Source organism: Rhopilema esculentum, chromosome 12, assembly GCF_057945365.1.
Source record: "Rhopilema esculentum isolate cy_ngs chromosome 12, ASM5794536v1, whole genome shotgun sequence".
Classification (NCBI taxonomy): domain Eukaryota; kingdom Metazoa; phylum Cnidaria; class Scyphozoa; order Rhizostomeae; family Rhizostomatidae; genus Rhopilema; species Rhopilema esculentum.
The window spans coordinates 6,195,172-6,219,511 of record NC_142826.1 but is presented as its reverse complement, the minus strand read 5'-3'; the positions used below and the strand labels follow the sequence as shown (position 1 = coordinate 6,219,511).

At 35.4% G+C, this 24,340-nt stretch overlaps 3 protein-coding genes across 3 annotated transcripts; all 3 read right to left on the bottom strand.

The window, feature by feature from the left end:
- Nucleotides 1–335: 335 nt before the first annotated feature.
- LOC135681416 (dnaJ homolog subfamily C member 22-like) lies at nt 336–2,536 on the bottom strand. The gene has a single exon (XM_065195884.2). It carries the CDS (start codon nt 2,380–2,382, stop codon nt 1,315–1,317), a length of 1,068 nt encoding a protein of 355 aa, XP_065051956.1. The 5' UTR covers nt 2,383–2,536; the 3' UTR covers nt 336–1,314.
- A 4,740-nt stretch (nt 2,537–7,276) lies between these two features.
- Nucleotides 7,277–21,036, bottom strand: LOC135681417 (peroxisome assembly protein 12-like). Its single transcript, XM_065195885.2, has 2 exons — nt 19,391–21,036; nt 7,277–18,110 (listed from the first exon to the last, which is right to left on the bottom strand). Exons 1-2 carry the CDS (start codon nt 20,228–20,230, stop codon nt 17,907–17,909), a joined length of 1,044 nt encoding a protein of 347 aa, XP_065051957.2. The 5' UTR covers nt 20,231–21,036; the 3' UTR covers nt 7,277–17,906.
- Nucleotides 21,037–21,187: 151 nt separating this feature from the next.
- On the bottom strand, nt 21,188–23,708 carry LOC135681419 (eukaryotic translation initiation factor 1b). Its single transcript, XM_065195888.2, has 3 exons — nt 23,530–23,708; nt 23,272–23,426; nt 21,188–21,613 (listed from the first exon to the last, which is right to left on the bottom strand). The coding sequence occupies exons 1-3, from the start codon at nt 23,567–23,569 to the stop codon at nt 21,467–21,469; spliced, it is 342 nt and encodes a 113-aa protein (XP_065051960.1). The 5' UTR covers nt 23,570–23,708; the 3' UTR covers nt 21,188–21,466.
- Nucleotides 23,709–24,340: the final 632 nt, after the last annotated feature.

Here is a 24,340-nt window from a genome sequence, read left to right as displayed (position 1 = left end):
AGCAATGGCCATGCCTGAACCTGTCTGTACTCAATTTGGCATACACAGATAAAATACATGAAACTACCAAAGTGAGTTAAGATGTGCAAAATGTCAACATTATATCTTAAACCAGTAGTAGCTCTTCAGACCCTTCTTTGAACACCTGTGCATAAAGTTATTTATTCAGTCAAACACTTAACAGGAGATTATAAAACAATTCTCAAATTTATAGCAAGGGGTCGGCCAATGGTCAAAAAGTTTGAATAGGACAATTAAGTTTGGGTACCTAAAGAACAAATCAAGCAAAAAGAATCTCTAGAAGTAAGTGTCTGTACAATAATGAGTCAAGCAGATCATGTGCCCTCTATCTTTTGGTTTTAAAACTCAATTTATTAATGATTTGAAAGCAGGGTCTTCATATGCTAAAAATATTTACAATAAGCAAAAATGAGACAAGGAACAGATTCCATAAAAACTGTTTTAATTTATATTGGATTTTAAAGTAATGGCCAGAGATAACACCTTCCACTAATCCATTTCTCACAAATTCACTCCTATTCAAACACTATCAAACTTGCTTTTAAACTCTTCCAATCTCTTTTAGAAACTGGCACAAAAAATTAAGACAATAAGACTTTCATAAATTAAAACTTGCTTGTGTTGTTTACATTTATTATTAAATTTGTCCTTGTAAAAATTAGATATTTAAGATAGCTTATGGTTTAGTACGTACAATTTAAAACCATCAAAGTTGATTAACTTGTTCTTAGTCTGTTTAACCAATACAAAGATGTTGATTCACTGAATACTTATTGTAAAATCCTTTAGTCCTTCTAATATCCCCCCTCTAATGTCCCCTTTATTGGCATATTTGGTCATTTGAAACTAGAGTGATTTGCTCTTAACCTTTATAAGATGGTTTAGGCAAACCAATTTGTAACATACAAATAAGTACCACTGGCAAACAGAAATTTTCATGATGAATCAGCTGTTTCAATAGAAAGTTTCTAGCATTTGCTGAAACAATTTATATAGCTGTTATTTTAAAATACAAATCATAGATGACAACACAAATGGCTTTATACCTGACTTGTGTTTCCCTAGTCTAATCTAGTTTATTTCATGTCATTAAATTCTTTGTCAACACACACAAACAGCCAACCATCAATGATAATTTCTATCAGGGTGTATCTTAATTGTGACGAGCAACTGAGAATTGATAGTTTTTGTTAATAACTACCTGTATAGTTATCAACTACAGGGCATGCGTCACCAATTCTAAAATGGAGGGCACTGAACTAAATTGAAAATATATTTTTTACAACAAGAATGCTAAAACTCTGTCCGTTCATTTGTTGTTGACCTCTGGTTGCGGGCTTTTCTTTCACCTCTAGATTTTGATAATAATGTATAAGCATCTTGTATTTCAATAAACTTCTTATGAGCTTCTTCTAAATTATCTTTATTCCTATCTGGATGCCATTTTACAGCCAATTTCTTATACTGCCTCCTTATTTCAGCTTCAGTTGCATTTTCAGACAGTTCTAGAACCTTTAATGCATGAGCTTCACCTTTTGGATCTAGAGCTTTAACTAGTTCATCATAAACATTTCTCCATCCTTGTTTTTGTGCTTCCTCGTATAGTCCCCAGAATGTTTCCTTGAATTCTAACCAGGCAGGAGATTTGAAGAAGTGATTAACAGAGTCACGGAGTTTGATTTTTTCACCTTCTTCTGTTGTAATATGGGCATTGAAATAAAGAAAAGAACACCAAAGAGAGCAAATCAGAAGTCCACTAAGTGCTAGAATTGTGATTCTGTGACAAGTGGTCTTCTTTTTCTCTACTTTTTGTCTGTATTCTCGGAAATAATTGAACGCCATGGATCCAAAGAGTGCACAGTACATGTAATTAACGTCATCTCCAGTAAGAATGTTCAAAATCGCATAGGCTATAAAACAACCAACAAATGGATATCGAAAGCTTCCTTTCTCTCTTCCAACGTTTCCAACTAAGTGAACACCTACTGCTATGCCAAGGGATACCAATAATGCAACAATAGACTTGGGTGCTTCTTCTGGGATTGCAAGCCTTACGAGTATTCCATAAAAATAGCCAACAGTCATTTGTCCGGCAAACCTTGTTACATTAAAAGGTGGTGTCTTTCGAAGCCTCATTTTGCGAGTCAGCTCATCCATGAAGTCTGGTTCTTCATTTGCATCGTCAACATACGATGGGATTCGCCAGAGATCTCTAAACCAGCCGAATAGGAAAATTCCCCCAAATGTTGACCACCAAATAAACGCATGTCTGTCGCGGCCTAAGTAGAAGTGATGCAGTCCCAGTGCGCCGAAGAAGAGCCATAAAAAATATGCAACACAAAGACTCTTTTTCCCCATCATAAAATTAGAATTTAAAGTTGAGGCTTTTCAACATTTGATATGAATAAAATTCAGTTAATTGTCCATTTGCAGTAGTTGTTATGAAGTGAAACAAACGAGTAATCTTGTCTTTGCTGCGTGCTTTGAACTTGAACCGCGAAATTCAAGGAAAAGGCCTGGGAAAGGTTACGAGGGGAGATCTTATTGGATGAAATTCAACCAATCGTAGCATAACACATGACTGGGGTCAAAGATTGAGAGCAGGTCCAAGTATAGCTGAGTCATGAGAATTATATGTCGACGATACATGTTTATATTTGAACAACTGAAATCACTCAGTATACAATAGAAACTCATATATAGGAACATACTTGTTTTCAGTTTAGCTTGGACAAACCAGATATTTTTTGCCATTTGAGACCCGAGTTCGAAATCTTGTTCTTTTTTCAACATTGGTTTTCTAAAACCATATTCTATTAACTGCCTCTAAGACCACTTAATAAAGGCAATAATATAAACGGCGGTCGTGTAGAATAGGGGAAGCACCCTCCAGCTTTTGCTTACCTGTCCGTCAAAAACAGATTTTGGCGCATCTGTCATTTGTCGGCAAATGTTCCTGTTTTTGTGGGTTTTGCTCCCCCCCCCCCCACTACCTGCAAAATTAATTTCCACCATTTAATAAAAGTCTTGCATGACATTTCTAGTAGCATGGTCAGCCGAAAGAATCTGCTCTGTTTTGCTAACATGCAAGAAAATTTTCAAAGACACATTGTTCAAAAATTAGTGCTTGCTAACAGAATACCGCAATGTGACGTCGTGAAAAATCTGTCTCTATAATTTCTTACTTATGGCCACATAACCTGAAAGAACACCATGAAATACCTCTACGTGCAAAATCATTCCCTGAAATATTGTAAGCGAAAGAATTAATTTTTCTAATGGATTACTGTTGTATTTTTCTAATGGATTACTGGGGCCCTTAACAACAGTTTACAACTGTGAAAGTTTACAGCTTCAAACAAGTTCATTTATCTTCAAAAAAATTGAATTAATTCAGGGCCGGCGCCACGAATTTGAAAGTGGGGGTGTGGGCCAAGGCTAAAATGTAGCAGGCCAAGGCTTCTGACCCCTTTTATTGCAGCTACAGCAACTACTTGCTTCGCAAAAAAGTTGGCGGACATGGCCACCTCTCCCCCCCCCCCTCCGGTAGCGCGGGCCCTGTAATGGCTTTCAGAACACAAATATGTAGGTCTATAACTTGATTATTTTAGATGAACGGAAATAATAAAATCGCTTGTTGATATGCTTATGAAAACAAGAGCAGAATTTAGGTTTTTAGGGACATCAGAAATATGGAAAATGAGAGGCTTTTAGGCATGAATAACTTCATGGAGGTAAATGAAAGTATGATAATTGTTATGCATGAAAATATTTGCATTTCTTGACTTTGTTAATCATTTGATGACACAGCTAGGTTCTGTATATGAAATTATGGCCAAAAGGTATTACCAAATTTGAGCTGGGTTTCTGAACCCGTTCAGAGGGACTTCAGTCATGATCACATTGAAGCTTATGATGATGACGATGATTATGATGATGATGATGATGATGATGATGATGATGATGATGATGGTGGTGACGACAATTGTGATGCGAAATTGATTGATTTTCAAGATTCACGCGACAGAGGAAGAACTACAGTACTGGTAAACATTTTTTTTGAAAGACAAAAATACAATCAATACATTTACAGTAGTAATAACTCGCAAAGTTCACATTAACTTACATATTTTGAAGACATTAAAACTACTTTGAAAATAAATAAATACAAGTATATTCAAACAAATTAACAAGTTTTTTTACATTTTCCAAAAACATGATGAATTTAACAGACGCGAGATATAAAATACTTGCATGAATGTTGACTACTATCAAAATTAACATCTGAGTTACTTTTTAATAAGCTTATTTGAAGGAGTCATGGTCGAATAAACTGCAATCCAAAGTTATCTGCCAAAAAACATTACCACTCCTTGAACATGTAAAGCAGTATAGGATATGGCGAGGGGCGACTCACTCTTGCAAATAGCGTACGAGATTTTGCCTAAATCAAAAGGATTTCTGGGGATTTTCAGATAAAACAACAGGATTTTCACAAAAGGTGTACGAGAGTTTCTTAGAGTGATTCGCCCTTCGGGATATGGGGTTCGGAGAACGCTTGGTGTAATAAGTAGCAAGCATAATTTTGAAAAATGTTATGCTAATTGGACTGGTTTTAATAAAAACGGTCTAAGTCTTTGAACTTCAAGGTTAGAAGATGATAAAGTAAAATGAGGGGAATGAATAACACGTCATGGACAAAAAGGTATAAAATTGTAATCAGGGATTGGACCAGTGGCGACGCCACGGGGTGGACTGGGGTGGACATATCAACCCAAGTTTTCCCAGAGGTCGATTTTCTAATTTCTTGAATTCCTTTGAAAGATCTTTAGGAGGGGGTTGATCAGGTCGGTTTCGATTTTCGTTCTTGCAAAAAGCTCCCGTTACGTAAAATGCTGCTTGAGAAAGTTGCTTTTCCAAAAGTTTCAAAATAGATCAAGAATACTGAAAAGGACGTTTCCCACGTTTTCCGAGAGTCTGAAGGGCGTGACCGAGTAAAGTTATGCAATTCTCTCAAAATACGTAAAAATAAAACTGTATAACAAACTTGATGTCTTGCAGGTGGATGTTTATGTTGATGTCATCGTTATGAACCATTTAGATGCAAGTTAAAATTAACGCTATCATTGCTGTTGAGATGATTGAAAGCTTGGAAGAATTTTCATATGGGCTGTGGTATATTTTTGAGCAGTATATATATAAGTGGGCAGAAAGGTACGTAACAAAGGCACCAGCAATCAAGAAAGCCGTCATAAAAGCATGACGGGGCAGTAAACCATTTTATTTGGCGTACAGCCGTCTACAAGGAAACGGTAAAAGAGAATCAGGGAAATGAAGCGATTTTTAAAGAGACAAAAGGGCCAAGAAGGCCAGTCCAATCAATTTGTAGGAATGCAAGTGTGAAAAAATCAGCTGGTGAAAGAAAACAAAGATACTTGCTGTAAGAATCACCTCCTATGCAAACACAAAAAAATAAAACTTTATCTACACAAAACTGAAATACTTAAAGCAATGCTAAATACAAAGCTTCACTACCTGCTTTTCAATAGAAACCAAAAACAACCAGAATTAGAAATAAACGCTAGATCAAACAGCCCATAGAAAAGGAAACGAAGATATAATGAAAATTGTATGCTGTAGATACTACGGTACTATAAAAGCCCATGCATAAACTTTAAAGTAAATTATCAAATCATACCAAAAGTTAAGCCTCTTTTATCTTGGAACATTTTATCAGATAACAAAATGACTATTTAGATTTTTGATTTTTAATCAGACAGAATGAAACATTAAACGATCAGTGAGAGTTCATGCAAAATTGATGTTTTATTAGCAATGTGACACCTGGAATAAGGCAGAAGAGTGATCGTGTTTAATGTTGTAGCTTATTTGTGCAGGTTGAAATTTTCGTCTGAGTACTGATTGTTAGAATATTGGAAATGGGAATTCAGGGAGAAACTTCAATCGCTTGTCTTGGCCAAAGTTAGAAGCATCATAAGAAGATGTAAATAAATAAATAAATAAATAAATAAATAAATAAATAAATAAATAAATAAATAAATAAATAAATAAATAAATAAATAAATAAATAAATAAATAAATAAATAAATAAATAAATAAATAAATAAATAAATAGCAAATTAGCAATGAAGAAAAAATTAACAACAAAAATTGGCAAAATGAAAGACACCAAAGTAAACTGAAATATATTTTCTTTGCTGAGTTCGCCCTCTTTAATTTTCGCCCCCAAACACTTTAAATTTCAAAGCTTTGACCTAATCAGTTTCCAAGCAATGAACGTTCATGCGGCATGGAACTACACTCGGGCCTCTGAAAAATCTTTTTTTGCTTGGAAACTTTTTGCTGAAAAACCGCTTTTGCCATTTTTTCTTGAATTATGGAAGCGCTTTAGAAGGTCGTGTACGAGACAACAAGTATAGAAGGTCGCCAATGAAAGAATATCTGCAAGACTACTATATTGAGACAGAGAAGATGATAGTATCTTCTGACCAAACTGAAGCCGAGGAGAGATTGGCCGCTGATGATTTGGATGAATATGGCCCTGAGGAGGAGAGCACTTTGGAAATGGAAGAACAAAATCACCCTTCAGACATTGGAGAGGACAATATTATCGTTATCGAAGATTAATGGATTTTATTTTGAACTATAGTAAGGCCCCTTAAAAAGACATAAGTTTATCATCTTTGTCAAAATTTTAAGGATTGAGAAATCTTTTTTATGACGTTCAGTATGGATATATTTCCAGAAAGTCACTAAATGAGAACTGTAACAATGAAAGCAATCAACGCAGGATAAAAATTTGACGCGCGCAAAGATGGTTACTTGAAGTTTTCTTGAAGGGCCTAAATACTAAGGTTCTTTTAGAGAAAATAAATTTTTTAAGTTCCCTTTAATTTTTTGCTACCTCTAATTTTCGCCCCATCAAATATTTCCATAATCCGCCCCCCTTAATTTTCGCCCCCTTCCGGGGCGAAAATTAAAGACAGGCGAAATTTGAAGGGACTAAGGTAAGAGACAATGCTGCACCACAAGAATCATTACTAGGGACAATGTTTTGCAAGCTTGATAGACAGGTATCAGTCATCTATTGTCAATATACCTCTTTTTTCGCTATATAGATTTAAGTGAATTGGCATCCACTATGAAGAATAAATGAAAAGCTTTGCTGGTTGGTGAAAAATAGTGACAGTTCATACTCCTTTTACTGACTGCACTAATTGCTAATATTTTCTAAAAAAAAGGTGTTCTACGACAGTTAGATTTTGAATAGGCCAAAGATCGTAATTTTTGTATCTTCTACGATCACGAAGATAGGATTTTCACAAACAAGTGAAGAGAACGTGTAATTGAAGCAGTTGCTAGTTCTAGTAATATGGAATGCATGTTCAATGATGAAACAAAATCTGACAAACAAAAGATAAACCTTGAATATAAGATATGACATTTTGAGGATGAATGAATTTTAGTCTTAGTAAAAAATAAGCAGCAAATATACATCATACATTATACATTCTTGTAAGCAGTAAATATATTCAACTAGAAAATGACTTTGAAAGCTTTCACACAAGAAAGATAAAGAAGTACAAGACGAAACTAAAAAAACAGTCTGGCGAAAAAAAATCATGTCGAGCTTTGTTACTTGACCTTCCTCAGAGTACTAAACGTCAAAATGGTTATCAAAAATAAACCTCAAGTGAAAATAAACAAGTCATAGCCAAATCAATAAAGAAACTGGATAAGCCTTGTTTCGTGTAAGACTGGTTCATCTGCTAAAGAGGCAACTTATTACAAACTTGTCTTGGCAACTCTAACTGAAACAAAAAGTGCTGCTAGACAGGAATTAGACCGCTTGGGTTTAACACTTAGAAATGTGCCTTATTGTTGAAGAACTTGCCACGAAATGCATACACGTTTAAATAAGCATTAATATGCTGCAAAAAAAGAAAATTCTGAAAGTAAATTGCGGAAATTATACATTAAATCTTCGAAATACATAAATCTTTGTTGTTTGACCTTGCACCCAGAACTAAACGCCGAATGATTATCAAAAATTTTATGATGATATAGAAGTGGAAAATGTCGAGAAACTGTGTTATCCTTAAGATACCCCCCTGACTTTTATAACCATCAACTTAATCTTGATTGACATATCTATTATAGAGAAATATATGCTTGTTTTATGTTTTTGGAAGCGGAGTTGTGAACCTAGAGAACCTTTTCGCTGATCACGGATTTATCATCTTACTGAGGAAATTTACTTATTATTGTGTATATAGTCATTATCGTGTATATAGTTAAAGTTGTTTTGGAAAATCGGAGCCTTGAACCTACATCATCGAATTCATTACTTTTCGAGTGAGTCTCTGGAACTTGGTTTGGGGCCTACCAGTGTTCCCCACCCCAAGAAGTTATCTTGTGAAAATATATAACAGAAAAAGGCTCTGAAAAAAGCAAATCTATTGAAACAAACGAAAGCTTTTCGTCTGATACTTCCAGAGTATAAAACATCAAAACAAAGATCGAAAACTATGAAGATTACCAAAGTTAAATAAAGAACAATGTGAGTAAAGAGACAGCATTAATCTGTTTTTCTCTACTCTACCTGGAACAAAATCGAAATTGCTACCAGGGAGTGGCTAAGACATCTAGTGATGGAGGAACTTAGAAATGTGCTTTTATTGTTAAATAATCTTGCCATGAAAACTTTATGTCCTTGAAAATTGCTTAAAATACACTACTTCAAAGCAAAATGCTATAAAGTAAATTGGCTACAAAAGGATTACCGAAGTGATAAATGAGTTCTTTTAAATACGCAAATATTTGTTGTTTGACCTTCCGCAGAGTACTAAACGTCAGAATGATGATCAAAAATAAGATCAAGGGGAAAACAGCAAGATTAAGAAATATAAATGGATAGAATACAAATAAAAAACAGCATAACAACTTTTTGCCGGCAACGGGGCTAAGATCAAGCGTATGAGCAGTTTTTCCAATTTCCAATCAAGAAGTCCAGACTTACACAAGGTAGGCTCTTTCCTCTCTAAGGTAAAAACACTTCCAGCATTTATCTCAAAGAGACTTGCTATTTTAGAAATCTTTGAAGATACAACAGCTGATGGAATTTGTGGCCAAAACGTGAGGCAAATTCAGTTACTTGACCTTGAGTTTTTTTATTGCATTTCCGTTGTGATTACTTGTCAAATCCAGCCTCAGCACAAGAATGATCTTTTAGAAATGGAAATGGGCGAATATAACTCCTATCTTATGGACTGAAACACGATAAAGAAAATTACAGACCGATCAACCTTATAAGCCACATTTGTCGACTATCAGAGCGAATTATCAAATGGTTTCAGAGCAAAACTTAAGAGTGTAACACAATTATTATAAGTCTCAGAAGAATGGACTTATCTTCTTGATGAACGATAACAGCATCGATGTAATTTACTTTCACTTCACAGAGGCATTTGCCTCCGTACCCCATCAACAACCTCTTTCTAAGATAGCTTTGCTTGGAATAACAGGTAATGTACTCAATTAGATCATTGATTTCGTCCAAGATAGCGTCCTTGGACCCATACTGTTTTTTTAATTTGTATTGACAACTTACCAGGTTGCATTGAAAACAGTTCTGTGAAGATATATGCCGACGATTTGAAATTATAACGAAAAACCTCAGGCAGCAGCCAACCAGTTCAGGATGACATTTATCGAATCTAAAACTAGTCCAGCCAGTAGCAGTTGCCTCTAAATGCAGAAAAGTGTTTTTAATTGCACGTAACAACTAAGAATGGATAGAGGGACGATTCAAATATTTATTAGGTTATCGACCAAAAAGACAAATGCAAATTGAAATAAAAGAGTCGGAAGAGACAAAAGACCTGAGATTATCGTTGATGCCAATTAAAAATTTCGAAAACAAATCGACACTTGAATTACTTTAGGATTTTATCTTCTCTTTATTTTGTTACATTCCTGAAACTACTGGACGTGGTTGGGTGTGGCATAACTGGTGACAGGGGTGGGATATATAATTTATAGTTTAGATGTCACAGCGCAGGAATTTCGTGTACGCTGGTTACGCAGCATGGTGATAAAAGCCAAAATAAACGGAGACGGAGAACGACTGTTTCTGTTTGCTGAGAGACAACCAGGAAAATCAACAACAAAGATCCACGTGACAAGTGTGCTGACCAAAAGTAGAAAAAACGGGAGAGTAGCAGTGAGATTATGAATGCAACGAAGAGTCCAGTTCGACTGGAGCAAGGAGATAAAATGGCAGTGTTGGAACTTTTCCAGGAGATCAAAGCAGAAGTCAAGGACAAAGCAATGACAGTGATAAGGCATTCTGATCTGAACACATTTGGCATCTCTCCACGGAAGAACAACAACATTTGTGTCATGTTTTAAACGAAAGTAGATTGTTGGTCAGACAAAACCTGGATGAACCATGGTGATGGAACACAGTATCGACACTGGTTCTGCTTCTCCAATAAAGCAAAGACCATATCGGGTACCAGAAACGAAGCGAAAGATCATAGAAGAAGAAGTACAAAAGATGCTGGTTGCAGACATCATAAAGCCTTCAAAAAGTCCATGGTCTTCTCCAGTTGTTTAGGTCACAAAACCTGATGGAACAGCAAGATTTTGTGTGGATTACAGTAAGTTGACAAAGAAGGATGCATACCCTATTTCCAGGAATGATGACACCCTTGATACACTTGGTAAAACAAAGTTTTTCACCACATTGGATCTGGAAAGCGGATACTGGCAAATCCCGATGAAAGTAGAAGATAAGGAAAAAACTGCATTTTCGACTTCACAGGGGCATTGGGAATTTCAGACCATGCCATTTGGTGTCGTCGATGGACCAGCTTGTTTCCAAAGGCTGATGAACTACGTTCTAACAAGACTTCATTGGACACACTGTCTGGTGCATTTAGACGATATCATCATATAGACAAGGGAACATACTTCTTGCGAGAAACATAATTAACCATCTGCAGCAAACATGACAAGTGGGTAAGATAATGTACAGTTTAACCATAATTGAGCCTTCATGCCCTTATAGTCAAAAAAGCTAATCATTCATTTATAACCCACGGAGAACATGATGATTGAAACGAGGCAATTCAAAATAAAGAGAGCTCTATCGAATTACTAAATAAAGAGAGCTGGAGGATTACTACTTTATGTGAATGAAAATATTCCAGCTAAAGAATTAAGAAATATCAACGCAGCAAATGATATAGAAATTATTTCCGTTGAAGTTAATTTTAAAAAACAAAAATGGATAATTGTTGGAATCTATCACCCTCCAAACCAAAATGGCATCTATTTTCTTGATGAATTAGGTAAGTTATTGGATTTCTATTCACGAAGCTATGAAAGAATTCTAATACTTGGGGACTTTAATATGGAACCTGGTTCTTCTAACATAGAAAATTTTATGGAAAACTATGATCTATATAATCTGATGAAAGAGCCAACATGCTACAAAAGTAATCCGCCAAAATGCTATGACTTGATCTTAAACAAGAAATACAGCTATATAAATACAGGTACATATGAGACAGGTTTGTCTGACCACCATAAGCTAACCTATACTGTACTAAAAACTGAATTCGTAAAATCTGAACCTACTTCTATTTCATAGAGATGCTATAAAACTTTTTCTACCGATCAATTTAACGAGGATCTTCAATTTAATTTAGCTAAAAAACCTAAAGAAAATGTATCGTGCGCTGTTTTCAATCAAACTCTGATTTCAATTCTCGATAAACAGGCCCCTCCGAAGAAAAAATTAGTAAGAGCAAACAATGCGCCTTTCGTGAATAAAGATATAAGAAAATTGATAATGCTGAGATCTAAGGCAAAAAGAGAGTTCAACAAAAATAAAACAGCCTCTAATAGGGAGAAGTATAAAAAAGTCAAAAATAGATGTGATAAATTGATTAGACGCACTAAAAAAAGTTATTTCGAAAATTCAGATGTTAAATTCGTCAACGATAAGAAAAAAATTTGGAAAACTATCCAGCCTTTATTAAATGATAAAAATGCAAAAGCAAATTAAATCACACTGGTAGAGAACGATGAAATCCTGTTTGACAGCAAAATAGTTGCACAAACTTTGAATAATCACTTCGTAAATATTACTGAAAGCATCAATATAGCCTGACCTTTATCTGATAATGTGCAACAGACGTCTGACGAAAGGACAGCCTCGTCACTATTAAATCAATTGAAATGCTTTGAAAACCACCGTAGTATTTTAAAAATCAAGGAAACGTTTGATCAATTTCCTAAGTTTAACTTTGAAAATGTAACTTCCAAGAAGGTAAGAAAGATAATTTACAACCTAAAGGAAGACATATCAACAGGAGCCGATAACATCCCCCAAAAGTTCTTAGAATGGCAATAGACGTTGTCTCTGGACCACTAGCTGAAATATTCAATCGATCTATTTCTGATAAAACGTTTCCCTTTCTTATGAAAATGGCTAATGTGTGCCCTATTTTCAAAAAAGGAGATTCAACCAGTAAAGAGAATTATAGACCAATAAGTGTGCTCCCCTCAGCTTCAAAGATATTTGAGAAAATAATGTTTCAATCAAATCTACAATTACATCGTTGTTAAACTGTTCCCTTTGCTTTGCTTTGTGGATTCAGAAAAGGTTATAGCACACAACACGCTTTATTACGACTTATTGAAGGTCTGAAAAAGCGCCTGGATAAAAAAGATGTGGCTGGTGCAGTGCTTATGGATTTATCAAAAGCATTTGAATGTTTACCCCATATACTTCTACTAGCCAAATTGAAATCTTATGGCTTCAGCGACAACGCAATGGAATTTATGAATAGCTATCTAGATAAAAGAGTACAACGAGTAAAAATAAACTCAGATTTTAATGATTGGATGGAAACAAAGTAAGGAGTTCCTTAGCCCTTAGCCCATTTCATAAAATCAATCTTAGACCCGTTGCTTTTCAATATTTACATATACGATATTTTTCTGCATTTGAACAAAAACAGCTCATGCAACTATGCAGATGATAATACAATTTGGCTGTCAAGTACTGATATGAACAAACTAACTGACGACTGAAAATTGTTTTCTTAATAAATGGATTTATGAAAAATGTTTGGTTTTCAATGGCGATAAAACCAAGCTTATAACATTTAAAGCCAATCGATTTAATTAAGATGAATCTAAAATTCAAATAAATGGTTCTACTATAATAGAAAGTAAGAATGTTCAACTTTTGGGAGTTTTTTGTAAAGAAGCTGGGAAAAAAGGTAAACGCTCTAGCCAGGATTGCTTCGATATGGACGAATCTACATGTAAGCGAATTCTTTTAATGAAAACGTTCATATTATCATATTTTAATTATTGTACTCTTATTTGGATGTTTTGCAGTCGAGCATAATTATACTAATCCCCTCTTTTGCGTGTATCAATAATAACCATACCAATAGGACAAATCACGAACTGCTTTGTGTGCAGGCTAAGTAATCTCACACGTATAGCACTAAAAATCTGATTGGTAGAGTTATTCAATAATGGGTGTAATACTAATTATTTTCATATTTTTGGTTTAGTTGTTGGTTGTTGTTGAGAATAGATTCGCTTAGAGGCTATATTTTGGAATGAAGAATTGGAAACCTCACTAAACTTGTAATTTTGAGATCTACTTTGCCAAAGAGCCAGGAAGAACATGGGAAGTTCTAATACGTTGAAACCCTGCAAGTTTCAGTGGGTACAAAAAAACGTCAAATATCTTTGACACATCATTTCAAAGGATGGAATACGACCTGATTAAGCAAAGATCAACGCAGTAGAAGACTTTCCAGCTCCTACTAGCAGGACATTAGTAAAGAAACTCCTTGGTATGACTTCCTACTACAGACGTTTTGTGCCCAATTATGCAAGCATCGTGAAGCCTCTTACACAACTGACAAAAATACGAGAACAGCCCAAGATATTCCAGTGGAATGAAGAGGCGCAAAGAGCATTTGAGCATCTGAAAATGTCCTTGCTTACCGAACCTGTCCTTCGACTACCAGATTTTGATCGTAATTTTGTGGTTTATACTGATACAAGTGACTATGGCCTGGGAACAGGGTTGGCGCAAAACTTTGTCGATGGCAAAGCAGTGGTAGCATATGCAAGCAGACAGCTGTCAAGTAGTGAAAGAAATTACTCAACGATTCAGAAAGAATGCTTGGCGATCGTATGGGCGTTACAATATTTCCACGATTATTTGCTTTGAAGAACATTTGTTATTGTGATGGACCATCGACCCCTCAAATGATTGCAAACAATGAAGCCAAAGAGTACTCAGATGGAAAGATGGATGTGTGACCTGCAACTCTATTCTCTTGAGGTGAAACACAGACCTGGAAAATGCAATGGTAACGCTGACTTCTTATCGAGATGTCCTATTGAAGAAACGAAGGTGGAAGTTGCAGTCATTTCAGCAACAGATGTCATGAGCAGCCAAAAAGGAGACGAAGAGTGTGCAGAAATGATGTCTCGTTTACGTGATGGCGATAATCACCCACAAGAAGACAGGAGTGAGCCAGAAGGACACAAGAGTCAATCTGTCATTGAAGACCGCGTACTGTACCATTTGTGGACTCCTGTTTGGAAGGGGAAACTGATACGAGCAAGAAAACAGCTGGTTGTGCAAAAGGGGGGAAAAGGGAATGATCGCAAAAATAAGGCAGGCCTGCTTCTGGAAAGGCATGAAGAAGGACATCAGTAGACATTTACAGAATTGCTTGCTCTCTGTACAAAGAAAAGAACCAAATAACAGAACGCATGCACCACTGAAACCAATTGAAGTATTTGGACCACTGGAACTTGTTGGAATCGATTATGTTGGAATACTACCTGTGACAACATTTTCTGAGAACGTTGGCTTGAGTCCCGCTACCTTACTAACATTAGTATTTAATATTATACTTTCACACTGATACCTGTAGGATTTTATCTTCTCTATATTTTGTGTTACATTGCTGAAACTACTGGGTGTGGTTGGGTGTGACAAAAGACATTTGTTCGCACGAAAACGTTCAAAGAAGAGCCAGGAAATTAGTGCCATCACTGAAAAGCTTTTCTTACAAAGAGCGTCTTACTGGCCTTGATCTCCCAACTATTGGCCATAGAAGAACTCGAGAAGATATGACATTGGTTTTCAAAATCAGGAAAGGAACCATCGACTTAAAGCATACACATTTTTCAAGTTGTGTACAATTTAAACAAGAAGACACAAGCTCAAGGAAACGTCTGAACGACAACATTTATTTTTCAAAAGAAGTCGTGGAACAAGCTAGCAGAAGCCATTATCAACAGCTCAGCAGTATTAAACTTTGAAAAACTTTATTATTGACACTGACTGTTCATGAATTATTACCATGACACAGCACAATTTGGTGCATAAGAAACAGAAGAATGGACGGAAAGCTTGCAGTTCCCAGGAATAAAGCATGATTATTCAAGGCAAATTGCAATGACAATGCAAAACAGGGAGAATGTGGTGAACTGGACCTTTCGAGTAATTTCTTAATAATGCTTGCAAGTCGAGCACGCTAGTAAAATTGACTAGAATAATTGTAAAAACTAGAGTAAACCTTACGTAACATGCTGTAACTTGCTTATTCCAAATTGCATACCTGCACACGTGATGTTGTACGAGTATATTCTAAAAATTTCTTGTTGAACAGTATATAAGGGTAGAGTAGCTTACTGTAGGATTCGGTTTTTAGTTGAGGATCTATTTTGTGAAATTCGATGGATACATAAACACGACGCATTGTTGATTTCTTTGGAGAATAACTATACGGGCCTAAGCTGAAAAACGACCTTATCATAGCGTTGAAAAAGACGCACCTTGTTTGTGAATTTATTCAGTGTGTCACAGGGAATATACATTTACACCAACGCGGCATTGGATTCCCCACAAGAAGTTAGAGAAAAAAGGAGAACATCAATATGTCAGCTTAAAATCGTCTTTGGCATTTTTAGCTCTATATGCCCAAAGCAGGGGCGGCGGGCAGTGGTAATAACTTTAATAGTCTATCACCACATTATTAAAAATATAAACTGATATGAACGAATATACTTAACGTGGCCAGAGACTAATAGGTAATCGGTCGATAACTTTTGAACACGAAGCGCTTATTATCAAACGATAGGAATAAACAACACTGGAATGTCCAGAAAGTTTTTTCACTGGTTTCATCGCAATGGAAGCTAATTCACGAGCAACGGCTGGATATGAAAGAGAAGGGTAGACCTTGCCCTAAAGAACAGATCCTGTGAATCTGCTTATCAAGCATATCCATGGATGTGTGGAGATGAAGAAAAATACTTTTTTGGCCTTGTTTAGTCAATGGTAACTTGTTTACAGTAATTAAGGAACAAATTACTTTTATAAACAATATAAATAGATCAAAATATTTCTGTCAGACCTTTTTACTGAGCTCAGGATGAGCAATGTTGATGAAAGGGGCTCTCGTCGGCTCTCGTGTTAATATAATCGCAAATCTATCAACGCGCCTTTTAGCGGCTAAAAGAAAAGGCAATAAGCCGTCCAATTGCAATGCATTGCATAAAAGTGGCCTCACCTGTGCAGCCCCGACCTTTATTTTGCAATGGAATTCGCAAGGACAGAATTTATAGAATCAATATTTTGCCTACAACTTGTGGTAACATATTAAATATCAAATAACATTTTAAGGGGTCTTTCAATGCAAAACATTCCGAATAAATTTAATATTTTTCAAATGAAGAAAGTATCTTTCCTTCAGGAAAACGGATTTTCTTCAACAAGAGTAAATTTAGCTCATATTGCAAATCAGCCAACATTACACGGCAAACAAGCTCCATTCGTTACATTTTTTATCATTGCACTTCTTTTTACAAGAGTTTTTACTTCATTCAGAGAAATGTGATTTTTATTCTTAACAATTGTCTTTTGATCACTTGCAAAACTGAACGGCCCCTAACATTGAGCATTTCCTTGGTGCTGAGTTCCTTCCCTGTTATTTAGGAATGGGTCATAGATCTCAAGTAATGATTTTTGGGGTGCAGCATTGGGTCTTATAGAGAAATTTATCCAAACTCAGCAGAGAAAATATACTTTAGTTCATCTTTTACCAGCTCCATAACTCTGTGCACCACCCCTGGCCCAAAGGCATTGTGAAAAAGGGCTTCTACAGGCAGGGAAACAGTTGAAAGATAAAAGGTAAGCAAGGGAATGTTTTTGCTCTGCTTTGACTGCAAAATTGTCCATGATTAGTCAAATAAGAGTCTAATGGATTAGAGAATGTGGTAACTTTTAAAAAAGTATTACAACTCAGGCAATTTTGTCATTTGAATGAAGCAATAAAATAATGGGTGGGGTTGAACAATGGACTCTACATTATTTTGCACAATTTATGTACCATACTTCCCTGCATTCTAGCATTCTAGCATTATTTTGATTCTTAATTTAAACTTTTCCCTCTAAAATTTAAGTAAATGTGCCTATGGGTTTGGCTTCTGAAATCAATAAAGAATAGGCATGAATTTGGAGTGACAAGGTAACTATTTGCCTGAACTGAAATAATATTTGCAAGCTTGCCTATTGGGTTATTCAAACAAAAAGGGTTGGCTGCTTTACAGTTTTGAGCGGTATTGCTTTACTGTGCAAATTGGAATTTAATTCATAATTCAATACTGACAACACAAACAAAGCTGCACCAGAACTGCATACAATAGAAATAAAGAAAATGTTTCTTCTAAATTACTTATGTTAATCCTTTCTCTTGTTAATCCTTTCTCTAATTCAAATGGGTATAGAAAAGCAAAAATTGTCCATATCAAAAATGTAACCTTACTAAATCATCTAAACTACACTCAAGCTTTGTAACAGGGCAGCATCTATTGTCATCAACAAACCTGTATATACATTTGTAGCAGAAAACGTACCCACTTCTTGATAAGGCTGTAGGATTTTGATGCACTTTATAGCACAATGGGCATTGCAGAGGTGTTGGAGGAAGCTTGTGACTACTGCAGCTTTCCTAATACAAAAAAAGTAGTGAGGATAGAAGATGTTATTTTATACTGTTAAAACAACTTTTATGTGATTTCAGTTGGAACCAAAGATGAGAGAAAGCCAAAAAGGACCTTGAAATTCCAAAATTAAGTTTTGGTTCTACATTAAGTTGGCCAATCATACATCAAACTTAGCCTGTATGCATATTTTACAAATAAAGGAAGTTGTAAAGTCCACATAAAGTTGCTGGTTATTATTTGTTAAAATTATGTTGCAAGGGTCTGGTCCTATAAAATGCTTATCAAATGAAACTTGATCAGAGTTAATCTTACGAAGGATGTTTTGGTATAACATAAAGTGTGTTCTCTTTGAGTCCTTGTTATTTTCATTGATTTCTTAAGAGGTTTTGGCTCCTTTATATTGTTGGATTCTTTTCACATTTCTTTCTATTTGTCTTTAGAATAGACTCTGCTCTTTAATTATATCATGTTTCTCTTCCCCTTTCATACCTTAAGTTTATTCTAAAATAAGGTAATGGAAAATGGATAATGTAAATTGTGATGCCATGTCTTACAGTAATAATAAAGGCATTGTATTTCCTCTAGTGAATGCCACCCTCTGATAAATTCCACCCTCTATTGAATGTAGCACCTTCAGCCAACCATTTTTAAAAAACACCACCTTCAAATTGCCCTCGTTCATTGGAAAACACACCAAACAAGAAGTAACATTTGAAAGCTATGAAAGTTGTTTTGTCAAAGAGACAAAAACTTTGAGGGAGACAAGGATCCAATAGATTCCTTGAGATTTCCATAACATGAACACATCTTTTGTGAGCTTTGAAAAATCTTTCACACAATCTTTATTACATGTTTTCTGGGAAAAGAAAAGATTGTTTAAATTCTGTTTTTATCTTTTTTCATTGGCCCTTTTCTTATTATTTTTAATTTCACACACTTTTCATTCTGTGGTAAATGCTGTCCTTTGATAAATGCCACCCTCTATTAAACGTAGCTTCCAAAAGTTGGATTTTGTAATAAAAGCTGCGGCATTTTTTTAGAGGAAATACGGTAATCTTCACTTAGGAAGGTAGACACTATGGGTTATCATTTTACCAGCATAAAATAACATAATTGATAACTGGCAAACAATAACAATTAGCTAGCTTGTCAAGACTGAGTGATTGATCTACAGATTTTTGTTAAATCTACAAATTTTTGGCATAAAGAGCTAAATTTTTGGCTAAAGTTTATTCACTTTAGAGATTGAAGGCTTTTGCAATGGCACAGTTTTGTCCATAATTACCTGTAATTCCTTTGGAGGAGGAGGTATTATCCTTGACATCATTGTATGGTGTGGACTATTTTCACTAGAGTACCACCATTCCAGGAATTTCAAAAAGAAAACAGTCACTGGCAAGGCATACTCCGTAGCCAGAGAAAAACCATTTCTCAGCAAGCAAGGCAATTGCTTAAGAATATCCAGCATCCGCCTATTGCCATCTCCCATAACAACTGGGCTGTTATCTGCTTGTTTCTCTGTGAATCCACCAGAGAACCTCAGTGCCATTTTGAAGCACCCGTGTGCCAATGTATGAAAATCAGTCAATTTTACAATATAGGAGAGTGTTAAAACCAGCTTAGTTGCTTCTGTGGAAGCATGTACGTATGGATAAAACTTTTTTACATAATTATACGGGAAAGGTTCGGATTCATTGCCTGGTCCATTATATACCATTTGCTCTTTTAGTCTCAAGTATGAATTTTCAAGCTTTCTTTTCAAATAAGGTAAGAGTATTAGGCACAAAAGGGAAGCAACTTTTTGAAACAAGGTAATTTTTGCAGACGTCTCTTTTCCAGTCACATTTACTCTGGATAGGCCATAGAAGTGTTCAGAAAATGTGGCGTCGTGGTTCCAAATAAAGTGCCTTTCAATGACAGCCAGCATTAAATAAAATACTTCATCTGAGTAGGCTTCGAATTTTCCCAAAGTTTCAGGGTATTTTATTGATAAAGTTTTAAGAACAAAGTCGAATGCAGGTTGCAGTGAAGCTCTTAGCGAATCCTGAGCAAGTAAGTCGAAAACTGACGGCCTTGAAGTTGAGAACTGGCGATTTGTATTCAAGTTTGCTGCAAAGTCGGCCATGTTGGAATTTTTTAGAAGCGCAATTTCAACTGTTCCCGAGAAACTAAGCGCTTTTTCTCATCAATAGCCAATTCCATTAGTCCATGTCATCGGTATCGTAGCGGTGTTGGCATTCTAGCCTACATGCAGACTCAAAACTTTCAACAAGAGACACGAGGAAAAGGTCCTGTGAAGGTTATGGCACCGTGTCGGGTTACGATTTAGCTTCCTTGTACCCTCGTTATGGGGACTGAGATTAATCCGGGGGGGGGGGGGCAGATGATTGATTTGAATGTTAATTGTTAAACCATATATTAGTTTGAGAATACAAATGTAAAAATAATAACTTTTAGAAACGCTGCCTCAAACAGTTATAATCAAATAACATTTTTGAAAAGCTGTAAGAGTTACCAAAGTTTAGGTAGGGCCTGTGGGGCAGCAAATACAAAATTTAGATAATGTCCTTCCTTTCTTCAATGAAGCGAATAAAAACCGTTAGCCAGAAGAATAAGAAAGTGAAATACACATTAAAAGAAGACCAAGAAACTTTTCCTCTTTTGTTGACTAGGGAATCCTGATGTAGAGTTAAATTTGAAATTTCCCAAGTAATTATTTATTCCATTGAAGTCTTACCCATTTACAGAAAGTCTTATCCAACATAGTTAACTACCCTGGATAAAATTGTTTATTTAGTCCACAAAAAACAGTCGGCTACACTTTCTTTTAAACAACTAAAGGTCCAAAATACAAAAACAGAACGCAAATAGATGTTGCAGCGCACAAAACTGAGGGGGGATGCATACACAAACATACTAAACAAAAAGGGTTATGCTATGGACAATTAGGGGCAGGGGCATAGCTTCTGGGTGGTATGACAACCCATCCATAATTTTTTCAATTGATGACCCTCCTCAGTCCCCCTGCCCCCTTAGTCTGGAAGGTCAAGCTGAAGAAATGAGACCGATAAAAACCCTCTGATATATGCAGCAGGTGATGCATTTTACCAAATATTGAAATATTTCAAAGAAATGTTAACACATAAATACAGAAGAAAAAGCTGTTTATTACTTGTTATACATCACATGAAAATTACTTATGATTTCAAAACTGTTGTTTATAAAAATCAGAAGACAAATCATGCCAGATTAAAATCAATAAGCATAAAGAAAGTCCTCCAGAAATAATGAATATTTATATCTATTGTTGATGAGAAGCTGAAAGCAGTCTTTGAAATATGAACGTCAGTAGCATGATCCATTAGAAACCATGCACCTTCAACTGTTCTTTCTTAGCCAATTGTATATCCAAGAGGAATTGCTGTATATTGGTTCTCTGATCACCTTGTAACTGAATGACTTCACCATGCTCTGGATGTTCTATCACAGTTCCATTGCAATTGAATTCCTGGAAGAAAATAAACAATCTTTTATTAGCTTTAAGGAAAAAGCACTTTAATATCATTTGCTCAACTCAATAAAAGAAAATCCTCAAATAAGTTCCTGTGAGATTATTTGCATAGGGGAATTCTTACAATGGGACAATGTCAAAACAAAATAAAGAACTGAGATAGTCCAACTAAAACCCCTCAATTTACCTCCCTTTTTGCATCCCAATTTTAGTTGAACAGGCTGTCCAAAACAAGACCACTTTTGACAAGGGCAATCCTTGCTGAGGCGAATGAGCTGTTGCTTGTGAGGTTTTAGTGTGATTTCTAGCCACTCTTCCTTCATTAATTTTTGTGTTTTGTATGTCCTTTCCCAAGGCAAAGTGATTATTTGATCCATGCATGAGCTATTTTTGGCCTCAAGTTTAATTGTTCCCAGCTATGTGTATTGATAGAACCTATTGTTTGAGCATTTGAACAATAATTGCTCTTGTCAAAGGTGGTCTTGTTTCTGACAACAGAGCTCATTCCACCAAAAATTGGGGTGCAAAAAGAGGTAAATGGAAGGGTTTTAGTCAGACTATCTTAGTTCCTTATCTAATCTTTACAATATGAACTAGCTTTGTCAAATTATGATGAGAAAGTAGAACTAAGGAATTGCAGCTCCAAGTCATTTGAAAAAATCCACAGGGCAAACTTTTAAAGGTACTCAAATTATATAAGAGCTTTTACACAAATTTTTGGTCATTTTGGTTATTTTAAAAGGAATTTTGGTTAAGAATTAGACAAAAAATCCTTCCATTGAGTCAAAATCAAGAATACTAAATTACTAACTATTTTATAGTTTATTTATAATAAAACTAGAATGAGTATATATTTGGTTATAACAGTGTCAGGTAAAATGAATAATAAAAACACATTGGATGGAGGGTACAGTTTAATATATTGTTATAATTGAAATAATTATAACAAAATGCAGAAAATATCACCATCAGACTTCATAAAACACATTTCTTGAAATATTTAATTTTAAACAATCCTTAGCAGTTTTCCATCAAGCACTAGCAATTCCTGAAGTTTGTGAATTTCATAGTATCACAACGGCAATTTTTTTCAAACTTAAGTAATTAAAAAGCTAATTAAGTGTTATGTAACAAAAAAATAAGATGAAAAGATTAGTTAGATTGTTTTGGCATATTGCTGCACGAAAGACATTACAATAACCCTGACGATGAATAAAATTATCAATTTCCTTATCAACAAAAAGTTTTTTGCAAAACATGAAAGGTAAATATAAACCTTAACATGGTTGGCATAGTTGGAAATAAAAAGCAAACATCACACACAATCAGATATAATATGACGAGTCTTTTATACACGGATGTGATGACAAGCCAGACACAAAATAGGAACTGGAAAACCAAAAATCTTAACATCATAACCGTTAACATCACAATTAATTAAACTTCAAATATCCTTCAATATTTCGTGCGACACACACATAGAAAGGGTGTAATCGATTGACCGAGAATTCAGTTACACACGCAACAATAACTGTCGAGCACCTCCTTTTTAATCATACATCAACTTTTTTCACTTTTAAATCTGCTCATGACTTTGATCTGAAGAAAATATCACAGCAAAGCAAGAAAAACATTAATCGTGAACAATTTCTCACCTTTTTGAACGCCCTGACAATTTTCTTTTGATCGTAGTCACTTGGTATCCCTTGAACTGTTGTCAATGTCTTTCTCCCGTTCCTTTGCTGTATCCTTATATGAATCGGCTTGAGGCTTCCTCCAGCAGCGGCATCAGCAGCATCGGCAAATGCATCTAAAGATCACAAAAAATCTACATAGTCGGCCATTTTGGAAATGGTCGAAAAGAGGGCCTAAATTAAAGAAAATTTAATCGAGAATCCCGAAGGTTTACTTACCGAAAGTCTGTAAATTTTGGATTGATTCTTGGACCGACATATATATTCTATATGAAAAAACAAGCCTTTACTTAGGAAAACTGACGATTGCTATGATATAGACCAGTCTTAGAATCCACTTGATTCACACTTTTATGAATGCTTCCTTATTGAGTAGAGAGAAGGTGAAACACAAACAACTTGAAAATGCGTCATCAACAAATACGGACCACGTGATATCCATTCGGTAGCTGGTTGGTCAAATTAAAGGCGCGGTCACACATGGAATTTGTAAGGCCCCTTTGAAACAATGCAAAGTTCTAAATGAAATTTCTCAATGACATCCTGAATCAGAATCTCGGGTCATAGTCACTTCCGTCACTTCCAGGAGCGTAGCCAAAAAAATGCAGAGGGGTACATAAATGCTTCTTGCCAACAAAAAGGGAGTGGTCGTTGGGGTTAGCAGTTGAATCAGAGTGATGCAATAAGTTATTAATCTTCCTATCATCTCTATTTTAAAGTTAAAACTTTCCCTTGTCCCTAGGGACAGGCCGATCTGGTTACAAGTATTTTGTATGAAAGGTTTTTTCAGTCCAGGCTTCAGGCATTCTTAGCTATTTTCTAATTTTAGCATTAAAATATGCTTTCTTTTCCAAAAAACCCTCAACGCCATTACATCAAATATCGAAGAAAACCCAACAAACAGAAGGTGATTGGACATGTTAAGAAAACCCAAAAAACAGAACCAGAACTAACTTAACTATGTAATTATAGCAATAAATTATTAAATATTAAATATAAACAAATTATTTCAACACGATCAATTCCTCGC